The sequence below is a fragment of the Leucoraja erinacea genome, chromosome 31 (genome assembly GCF_028641065.1).
Source record: "Leucoraja erinacea ecotype New England chromosome 31, Leri_hhj_1, whole genome shotgun sequence".
NCBI lineage: Eukaryota > Metazoa > Chordata > Chondrichthyes > Rajiformes > Rajidae > Leucoraja > Leucoraja erinaceus.
In genome coordinates, this window is record NC_073407.1 from 15048257 (window position 1) to 15059724 (window position 11468).

The 11468-nt window shown below is 40.7% G+C and overlaps 2 protein-coding genes across 6 annotated transcripts in view; both read right to left on the minus strand.

Moving 5' to 3' along the window:
* phyhd1 (phytanoyl-CoA dioxygenase domain containing 1) overlaps positions 1–796 on the minus strand; it is a 22318-nt gene extending 21522 nt beyond the window's left edge. For 2 of the 5 annotated variants that reach the window (XM_055660053.1, XM_055660052.1), the window contains exon 1: positions 189–796. In XM_055660053.1, the coding sequence (XP_055516028.1) occupies positions 189–215 (27 nt within the window). In that variant the 5' untranslated portion in view covers positions 216–796. The remainder of the gene's footprint in view (positions 1–188) is intronic. The other 3 variants (XM_055660054.1, XM_055660049.1, XM_055660050.1) reach the window with 2 other exon arrangements.
* Positions 797–1235: 439 nt separating this feature from the next.
* Positions 1236–9708, minus strand: LOC129711971 (volume-regulated anion channel subunit LRRC8D-like). The gene is made up of 2 exons (XM_055660048.1): positions 9580–9708; positions 1236–5812 (listed from the first exon to the last, which is right to left on the minus strand). Exon 2 carries the CDS (start codon positions 5808–5810, stop codon positions 3390–3392), a length of 2421 nt encoding a protein of 806 aa, XP_055516023.1. The 5' UTR covers positions 5811–5812; positions 9580–9708; the 3' UTR covers positions 1236–3389.
* Positions 9709–11468: the final 1760 nt, after the last annotated feature.

The window sequence follows — 11468 nt, forward strand, 5'->3', positions numbered from 1 at the left end:
TAGAAAGCAAAGATATATATTTGATAGAAAGGATGGGTTTAGAGGGCCACCGGCCAAATACAGATTTAAATAAAAATGGCACTAGCCCAATATGTCTAGATTGTCGACATGGACAAGGTGGACCGAAAAGCCTGTTCCCAAACTCTGTAACTGCCGAATTAACTGAAAAGTATGGGAGTGTTACTCACCCGCGCAGCCTGGTCGTCTGTGAACATGTTGCCACTTCAGGTCGAGGAGCCGATGCCGCCTGTCACCTCCTCCAACTCTCCGTCACCTGCTCTCCCGCCTTCTTCTGCTGACCCGTTCCCTCCGAACGCCCGGCCACCGCCCTTTCACCAGCAGGGTTCAAAGGTTCGCAACAATAAACATTTCAGTGGTTCCGCGAACAAATATTTTCGGACTGGGGTCGGATTTCTTGCCTGACGAGCGCGTGATGGGGGATTAACGCGAATAATCCTTCGTGTTAACCGGCAGAGGCGGGGCAACAGTACCTGTTGTTGACAGCCCAGGCTGCTGCTGATAATCGGTTAGAAAACAAGTCTTCCCGAGGGGGATGATTTTATTCAAGAGAAGTTGCTTTTGCATTATGATTAAACAAAATACAAGCAGTGCCTGAATACATGACTGAATAATCTTCAGAGCAGATTCCCTCTGCAGTGCCCGAGGTAAGAGTCCTACTCCATTCACAGTGTAGTCCGACTTGAGGAAGTCAAGAGAGACACAAAATGCTGGAGTAACTCAGCGGGACAGGCAGCATCTCTGGAGAGCAGGAATGGGTGACGTTTTGGGTCGAGACCCCTCTTCAGACTAGTCAGTGGAAAGGAAAACGTCAATGATTAATGGTGATTGTGGAGTTGTTAGTTATTAAACTGTTGCCAGTAATCGAGGGCATGAACTACTTGGACAGGCAAGGATTTTATTCCTTGGAAAACAGAAGGCTGGGGGTGATCTTGCCTTGGATGAAATGATGAGGGGAATAGATAGGGTGAATGCACCATTTTTTACCCAGGGTGGGGAATCAAGAACTAGAAGGCAGAGGTTTAAGGTGAGAGAGGAAAAATTTAATAGGTACCCGAGGGGCAACGTTTCCATACAGAGAGGGTGGTGTATATAAGGAACCAGCTATCAGAGGAAATAGTCGAGACAGGTACTATAAAAACATTAAAAATACATTTGGACAGGAAAATGTAGACGAAAGATACAGAGGAATAAGTGGCAATTGCAGGCAAATGGGACAATCATGGATGGGCAGTAGACACAAAATGCTGGAGAAACTCAGCGGGTGAGGCAGCATCTATGGAGAGATGGAATTTGCGATATTACGGGTCGAGACCCTTCTTCAGCCTGGTGGTAGGGGAGGGGGGTAGGACAGAGAAAGGATGTAGGCGGAGTAGTGAGAGAGGACGTTGCTAAACATCTTGGTCAGCATGGATGGGTTGGGTGGATGGGAGTGTTTCCATGCTGAATGAATATAATGAATGGCAGTGAAGTGCCACTATTGCTTCTCAAGCCAAAGTCCCAGATTAAGATTTGAGAAAGTAACACAAAGGGGAACCAGTGGACATACAAAATTCAGATTTCCAGAGGCATTTGTTGGGGTAGCACCTCCAAATATTATTGTGGAAAGTAAAATCTCATCATTTAAGGCGTAACATATTAGTATTTTATTTGTATTTATTTATTTTATTATTTAATTCTTTATTTCGAACAGAATAAAAGAATAAAAAGCAAGCGTGAAACAGCATACAAAAACAAAACAAGAATATTTATAAAGTGTCATAAACATTATCTATAAATATATGAAATCGTATAGTTGAAAGGGTAGTTTAAAGATCGGTTTGACTGGCTAACGGGAAGTTTTATTTAGTTTTATTTCTAGTTGACAAGATGCAATGAGTGATGTGCCACGAGATCAACGTGATGTGCCACGAGATGCACATCACGCAGGGGATCAACTTGCAAATATATGAGACTTGGGTGGAGCAACTGAAAGTATAGTTAGTACATTTTATGACACAATGGTAGTTGGGAAAGTAAGTTACAAAGATAATGTAAGGAGGCTACAAAGGGATATTGATATGTTAATTCAGTGGGCAATATTTCACCAAGGTAGATTTTGATTTAAGAAAATTACGCAGGAGCCATTTATGATTAAGTTAGTTACTGTTCGTAGATTACAGCCATATCTAGATATTTCCAGCGGTATCATTCTGAACGCTTGTGGGTGGGACTATATACGTGGATGGGTGTGTCTACATCTGAGGAGGCTAGCGTAGCCACAGAGAGTGGGTGACTCAGTTCAGCCTCGAAGGATGGAAGAGCCAACAGTTTTTAACCACTCAACGCCACACGGCGCGACACGTATGGAACAGTTAGTAAGAACCATAAGTTACTTGATATGAATCACACCTGTGTTTGTACTACTTCAATAAAGGACCGATTAATCAAGAAATAACGACTGGAAGATTCGTTTTTACTCTCTGCAAGTGCATTAGCTATATCTCTTCTACATCTCCGAGTAGTAATGGCAATCAAAAGTTGGACATTGGAAAGTTAAGAAATTGCCATTACAAATGAGATTGTCCACTTACTTAATCAGGAAAGATTTAAAAAAAAATCTAAAGAGCAAGAGATTTCCACGCAACAGAATCTGGGAAGTCTAGTGCATGAATCGCTCGTCATTCACAAAGCAAGTAATCAGGAAAATGAACAAATGTTAATTTTTATTGCTTGAAGAACTGAATACAAAAGTATGCTTCAGTCGTACAAGGCATTGGTGACACTACATCTGAGGCTGTCAGTTCATTGAAGGAAGGATATTAATAGGTAAACATGGAAATATTTAAGAGGAACCTCAGGAGCAACTTTTTCACTCAGGGTTGTCGGGATCTGGAATGATCTGCCAGAGGAAGCTATAGAAGGGGTGCAAGTACATTTCAAAATACATTTGAACATATATAGGGATTGCAAGGGTTTATTGGCCAAAAGCAGGTAAATGGGATGAGCCATTTGGTTGGCATGGACAAGGTGAGCCAAAGGCCGTGTTTCCGTGCTGTACGAGCTCCATGACTCCACAGGGTTTAGAGGGATGGTCTGTCAGTGCTTTTGGGATATTTAGAGATTAGCAATGAATCTGGTCTCTGAGAGTTGAACATTGACCAGGAACTATTTTTAAGACTAAAGTCCCGGGTGTATCTGGTGTAAAAATAATATACAATATTTTGAGTTGTTCCATTGTTTTATTCAAAAGTCTGATAGCTATTAAAATGATAGATTTAAGTAGTTAAAATTAAAATCATTTACTTTCCTTCTTCCATCAAGTATCTCTTCTCATGGGTAGCAACATTTTTTTAAACTAAAGTATTGGTGTCCAATTAATGGATCTCATTTTAACTTCCGCCCATCTTCTCTCGTATTTCTGAAGGAAGTGACTCAAAAACATATTGTTCTACGACAAGTCCACTTGCTTTCAACATAGGGCACTGTCCTATTTCAATTGGGAGTTTTTCCAAGTGATTTCCTTGGATGTCCAATTGGGATAGTTGCGTGAGCTTTGAGACCTTTGCGCTGAGCACTGAGATTAAGTTATTACTTAGCTTCAGAGTCATGAGTTTGGTACATTTGAACAGGTAATCCGGTAGGTTCTCAATTCTATTGTGACCCAAATTCAAAAAGTAGAGGTTTTTGAGATTTCCAATGTCAGATGGAATTATAGAAATGTTGTTGTTTTGTGCATCAAGATAATACAGTTTGTCAATATTGAAAAGGGCTTTGGGCAAAACCTCAATCTGGTTGTGTGACAGATATAGATACTCGAGCTTCTTGATCAGATTAATTGTTGGCGGGATGACTTTAATCATGTTGAACAAGAACTTCAAAGAGTTTAATTTATCTAGGTATTGCAGATTAGAAATATCTTCAATTTTAGTAAGATTGTTACCTTTAAGGTCCAAAACTTGAAGTTTGGATAAGGTATAAATGGCTGTTGGGATTTTGTCCAATTCACAGTTGTGCAGTTCAATTTGGGTCAGATTGACCATTTTCTTCAAGATACTTAAGCTCAAGAGCTTGGTCTTATCATTGTGAATGCAAAGCTTGAGCAAGTGGAATGCCACATCAATGATAGTGGAGGGTATTTTAGAGAGACTTGATTTTAAGTAAAGAACTTTCAAGGAGCGAAGTCCTTTCATTGAATCCAATTCTACAGCCTTCTTTTCTATTGCTAGCTTTCCAGTAAGATACAGTTCTTTCAGCTGTACCAGTTTATAGATCCATTCAGGTATCTCATCACGACTTACATATTTAATTCCCACTTTCTTGAGTTGGTTTCTCAACCACATCAAAGCAGATGGTGTAATTTCAGTTACACAGTGAGAGAGCCAGACTTCCTCCAACTGGCTGAGTTGAGTAATTTTGTTGGAAATTTTAACATTACTACAAAGTTCCAGCTTTAAGATCTGTATGTCACTAACATCATAGACAGCGTCAGGAATTCCTGATAACATGAAGAGATATAACTCATATTGGTCCTTCTTAGTTTTTGTTAAATGCTTTTTCACTTTCTCCACAGTCCAATCATTGTTCAAACTTAACAGTTTTAACTTTTCCTCACTCACTTCCGAGAGGAAAACTGTAAGCCGTTTGCAGAACAGAGTATCGTACTGATCAAGTAGATGCAGCAAGAAGGCAAAATCATTTGTTACATCAGGGATATCACTGAATTGGTCTTCAGCCCGTTTCTCAAAAGAATATTGCTTCAGCGGTTTTCTGAAAACCCAAATTAATGTATGGATGCAGAGTATCCAATAGATAACTATTAAACTCAGATATAAGAGAGACAATTTTCCAATGAAACGAGCAGTAGTATAAGTACATCTGAAGCGCTTGTAAACAACCAGTGATATGGCATTAGGCTCACAAATATTGTAAAACTCAACAACATAAATAAAGACTGGAAAGTAACCCATAATAATCACACAATGTATAGTTTTGAACAATGTTTGCCCAGCATATAATTTATAGATGGTATCTCTCTCTTCCACATGGAGTTTAAATTTCCTTACTTTTTCAAACAAAGCTTTGGCTTGCTCTGCATCCTTCTTGTCCAGAGATGAATCGGCTTCCACTGTGCTTGACTGAATGTGCGATGGAGCTTTAATGGCTGATGCATCAGTTTTAATGGCTAATGCATCAGTTTTAACACTAAGCTCATCATCATCACTTTCAGTGGCCTTTGGAGATTCCAACACCCTTTCCACTTCACTGCTATCAACAATGACAGCTGTGGACAGGGCTTTGGAAGTCCATGGTGACTGCAGACATTTATAGAGGATGTCAAGAAATTGTTGCAGTTTGGAGCTTGTTTTAGGATATGTGAAACAGAAATTACTGCAGATAATCAAGCCAACTGTATGGAATAAAATTAAGTAAGAGAAAAATCTGGTAAACCAAGGAATCTGACTGTGACACACTTGATTGATGTAGTAATATTGCCAGTTGTGTAATTTTGTTACTTTTCCTTGATTGAGTCGAGGAGCCAAGATTGGCATTGATTGTGTATTAGCAATGGCATGCGATATTTCTGGAATATTTTGCTGGTTTGATTTTATCACAGTTGGCTTCCCTTCAACTACATTGATGTACGGCAAGCATAAAGTATCATCCATGTACAGCTGTATGCTGCAGCCAAATATAGCCAGCAACAACATAATGATGGTAAGATAATCCATGAATGTGTCCCACCATGGTTTGAAGATCCGGAAAGCTGGTTGCTTGCTTTCCAAAGTTGAAACATCAGAGACAGTAAACATACCTGAAATAAATGTAAACATTTGGTGGTTATTTGAACCAAACACTTTATAAACACTTGAGATATTAGTCTTTCCATTATGCATTTTGGCGAAGGTTCTTCCACCTGATAACATATCTAACAAATTAATCCACTAATATTTTCAACATTAAAAAGTGCTGGACATGGACAGGTGTGTTTCGGTTCGAGAGCCGTCTTCAGACTAGTTTTAGGGGCAGGAGTGAATGCTGGAAAAGAGGGGTGAGGGCAGGACAAGCGGGGCAGGTGATAGATAGATACATGTGGGAAGGGGGACATAATTGGCAGTTAGATGGGCAAAGGTGAGAGAAGAAAAGGAGACGAAACGTGAGAGATGAGGAGTGAAATGAGCAGCCAGAGGGAAGGATTAAGGTGCAAGGAAATGGGGGAAGGGTGGAAAGTGGTGGTGGGGGGTGGGGTGCAGGATGGTAGGAAAAAATTGATATCCGCCCGGATAGGGCAGGGAAGGGGGTGGAAATCAGTCTGAATAAGGGTCCTGACCCCAAACATAATCTATCTTTGTTCTCCAGATATGCTCCCTGACCTGCTGAGTTACTCCAGCACTTTGTGTCTCTTTTTTGTAAAGAGCATCTGCAGTTCCTTGTGTCTCAATATTTTCAATGTAGTTGAGATATGTGAAACAGTACTGTAGTTAAGTCAGTTCAATATAAAATGAGGAACATTAAACCAACTTATATTTTGCACAACCTTAATATGATCTGATTTTAAATACTGTACAAATTTACTTTCCTAAACTCCACCATAATTCTGAACCATAATTTACTTAGCATGATATATCAAGGCTCTACAGAAGTATTGGCTCATAGTCACATGCTTGAAAACCATTTTAAACTCTAGGAACAAGAGCATTATTCAGAGAGGAAAGTGAACATCGATCTTAAAAAAATATTATATTCTTTAGAAAATGGAAATAAATGTTGTTTGTGCACCTAAGAACTCAAGATTAGGAACAGAGATAGGTTGCATTGCCATCTTGAGATGTTCCATTCAATAAGTCCTATATGCAGCGGCAGATTTTTCAGATCTTTCAGGAAATTAACTCCCTAGCCACTAATTGGGTGAGAGGGGATAAGGGGAATATCTTCGGTACGCATGCAAGCTGCCTCAGAGACTTTCAGAGCTTCTACTTTATAAAGCTTCAGCACACAGTCTTTTAATGAATATTTTCTTTATTGTAGATATAAAACAGTAAGATACATCCAAGGTTTTCCGACTTGTTCCAGCAATCTTCTTCGAACTCCAGCGCATTGCTTCAGATACTAGAAAACTCCTCGTGTCTCCTTCTTCACATGAGGCTTGATGCTTGACCTGCTTGACATGGTCGAAGGATAAACCTTCTCCCTCTCCTGTCCAAAACGAATCCCCAACTAAACTAACACGCAAGCAGTTAAGCTGCATAAACACGCCCCAAGACACGTCATAAAATCCCACCCACATTATAACGGGCTGGCTAAAATTTAAAGGAACATGCCATCCACAATGACATGCAAAACAGGCCAAATGGCCACTACACTATATGCTTTAATCCACTTTGGTCTAGAAATCCATCTAATGCAGCCATAAATATCCTTATGGCAGTTTCCACAACTCTCAGGGTAGAAAACGCAAAATACTCGTGACCTTCTAAGGAAACTCCTCCTCAAATCAAACTGAAGTGCACAATACATCACCTTGAGCCTTTTGTTTTATATCAACATTACAGCATCTCCTGGTCAAGCCCTCACCCCGCCTACCCCAACCCTCACCAGAATGCTGCACGTCTCAATGAAATTACTTCTCATGCTTCAAAATCCACAGAGAAGGGCCCATGTAGTTCCTTTTCCTACAGAACATTCCCCTCATTTCAGAAATCAACCTAATTAATATATACTGCTTGCCTAAAGTACACGCAGCATATATCATGTTCATAGGGTCTTGGAGCAGAATTAGGCAAGTTGGCCTATCAAGTACACCCCGCCATTCAATCATGGCTGATCTACCTTTCCCTCTCAACCCCATTCTTCTGCCTTCTCCCCACAACCCCTGACACCCTTACTAATCACAAATCTTTGATTAAATTTGTCATATTTCAGGTTCTGACTTTGTCCACAAATAGATACTTATTTTTTTGCTGTCAATGCATCAGTCTTGTACACCAAGGTATTCAGTATCCATTGATCCCACTGTACTGAACCCACATTTAAATGATGCTTGGATAGGAAAGCTCTAGAGAGATATTGGCCAAAGGCAGGCAAATAGGACTATCTTGGATGGAACATCTTGGTTGGCATGAGATGGGCTGAAGTTTATCTTAGTTTAGTTTAGTTAATTATTGTCACTTATACAGAGGTATAGTAAAAAGCTTCTGTTTGCATGCCAATCAGTCAAAAAGACTGCATGAATACATTCAAACCATCCATAGTTCACAGATAAAGGTTAAAGGCACTATTTAGTGTAAAGATATAACATTGTAATCCAATAAAGTCCCATTAAAGATAGTTCAAAGGTTTTCAATGAGGTAGATGGGAGGTTAGGATCACACTCTAGCTGCTGAGAGGACCATTCAGTTGCTTGATTATAGCTGGGAAGATACTGTCCCTGAATCTGGAGGTATGCGTTTTTAAACTTCTGTACCTCTTGCCTGTGAGTAAGAGAAGAGGAAGTGACCAGTGAAGAGACTGATCCTCGATTATGCTGGCAGTCTTGACAGGCAGCGTCAAGTGTAAATTTTTGTTTGGTGAACAGTCTAGTTTGAGTGTTCCCAAAGGCCATTGTATTTGTTTAGTTAAGTTTATTGTCACGTGTACCAAGGTACAATTAAAAGCTTTTTTGTTGTGTGCTATCCAGTCAGTGAAAATACTATACAAGATCCACAGTGTATACAGATACAGGATGGTCTGGCTACATCTACAACTCTCTTGAATTTCTTGCAGAAGTTTCAGTACTGTATGACTCTATGATCATCAACATTCATTCTATTTTACTGGTCCTAGATTGAAATAGATAAACACATTTCTACACAATATATACTATCTGCCATTTTTTCCTCACATTCCATTAATTTGTCTGTATCCTGGCTCAGATCTTTTTCATCCCGAGTTTATTTTCCCGTCTATCTTCAAATAGTCAATGGTACATTAGCATTTTGTTCTATCTTCAAAGAATAAATATACATAAATGTATACATGACAGAGGCTCCAGCACCGATCAATGACACACTCATTATTTTGCCAATTTAAAATAAACTGATTATCCCGACCCAGTGTTTTATGTCTGTAAACTGATCCACTGTCTAAGCCAAGGTTTTTAATCCAAGATCCACAAGCACTTCTGTTACATGACATCTTATCAAATACCTTGTGAGAATCAAATATCTTCTGAAAATCACTGCACGGGGATCCAATAATCATCCGATTTGACCAAGGGGATAAATAAAACCAGAAGCCATGAAATGTTAAACAGGGCATCATGTTAGGGGCAAAACATATTTATTTTCAGTTATTGACTTCAGGATGGAGAATCAAAGCATCAAAACACGATGGAATCGTGATCCTTCAGAGGACTAGTCAAGTTCTTTACAGCTGGGGAGTTATTGAGCAATGAACCACAAGCAAAGGCTGGTGTTCCCACACAAAAAAATGTATGGCCAATCTTCCAAAACTCCTTAATACCTTTGATTAACAAAAACCTATTATGCCCCAATAGAAATTAAGAATCAAACCAGCTTCAATTAAGATTAAATAGTTACTTACTCTAGACACGTTTTCAGATGGAACTTAATTTGAGTAGATGGCTTTTCCCATAAAGATTAGAATTTGACTTTTCTAAATTCTAAATATAAAAATGTGAGATTATTTAAGAGAGTAAAATTAACAACTCATGTTCAAATAGCTAATAACTTTCGACTTGACACGTACTACAAAATATATAAGGTTCCAAGAAATGATATGGTTTAGAATTTTTCTATTGATGATGTTGAAACAAGAATTTTTGATTGTCTTAATATTCCAATTATTTGAAATATATGAAACCCCCTGACTTCACACAAATTGAGCAGGATGATTAATTTGGGACTATCCTTCAACTAAAAATATATGAATGTACTGTATTCAATACATTGCGTCTTAGAGTCACACAGCAAGGAAACGGGTCCTTCAGCCCTTTCCCATGCCAACCAAGACACCCCATCTATGCTAACCCCACCTGCCCAGATTTGTCATATCAATCTAACCTTTATTATCCATGTACTTGTCTAAATGTATTTTAAATGTTCTTATGGTACCTGCCTCAACTAACACTGGGGGCCTGGGAGCCAAGACTATCGATAAGATGGGGGGGGGGGGGGTCTCTCCCTCCACCAGTTGGGCCAAAGTGGACTCTGGTGCACCAGACTCAGGGAGTCCCTCTGGAGCCAGGTCCTGAGGGAGAGAAGGGCTGGTTTCCCTTACCCCCTCCATGTCTACTGTCTTTAACTGCAGAGACGTGCTCTGCACCTTGCCCTGGGTGGGTTGCTCCTGGGCTTCCTCGGGTGCTTGATGCGGACTTCCCTCCCCAACAGGATTCTTGGTAACCATCTTTTTTTTTTTTACAAAAAATCTATTCAATTATTAAAAAATAATATTTACACTACAATAAAACAAGCCAGAACCCACCACCATAAATACAATACAAACATATATCCATAATAAACTATTATACAATTATGATACAATCCTTATTGAGGATACATTCAACACCCTGCGGAGCCCAGCAGTCCCGGAACTCCCTCAGGGTGCCCACAGACAGGGCGTATTCCCTTTCTAATCCCACCCGGGCACGGACGTAACCCCGGAATTGGTAACCATCTTGGAGGGGATGATGGTATATGTGGGGTGGGGGGGGGGGGACCGTTTAATCTCTTCCCTGTACAGGGACACGACTTTTTCCCTGTCTGGTCTCCGATGTCGTTGGGCCTAATATCGTGGAGCTGGCGCCGGCCTCCAACCGGAACCAACCCGAGGGCTCCAGTTGCGGAGCCTGCAGATTCGCCATCGCGGAGCTGGCCGATTTCGGAGTGGGGTGGGCTGTGGTGGCGCGCGGCTGCAACCCGACTTCGGAACTTCAGAGGCTCCGGCCGCAGGCCTCGTGGACAGGAATATCTGGAGCTCGCAGGTCCCTGGTGGGAGACTGCTTTTCAGAGCTCCCGCAACGGCAACTTCTCCCGCCAGAATCGCAGGGTTTAAATGACTCAGAGCGGGGCCTAACATCACCCAGCATGGCTTAAACGGCCGCGGGACCTACCATCGTCCGTCGGGGGGCTTTAACATCGTGAACCCCAGTTCGCCTCAACGTTGCAGTTGGACTGCTGGACCGCGGGAAAAGAACAAAGGGAAGAGATAAAACTTTTGCATCCATCACAGTGAGGAGGTGTTGGAGATTCACTGTGATGGATGTTTGTGTAAATTGTGTTAAGTGTGTGTCTTTTTGTAATGTTATGACTGCAAGAATGAAATTTCGTTCAAACCTTGTCTGTTTGAATGACAATAAAATGCATTCTATTCTATTATATTATTGTCCAAGTGGTCCAGTGCGGAGTGGAGAGCCTGTGAGATTGCATCCTCCGTTGACCTGTTGTGGCAGTAGGTGAACTGTAATGGGTCAA

Coding starts and splice junctions, on each gene's coding strand:
- LOC129711971 (XM_055660048.1), bottom strand. CDS start 5,810: ATGTTTACTGTCTCTGATGTTTCAACTTTGGAAAGCAAGCAACCAGCT.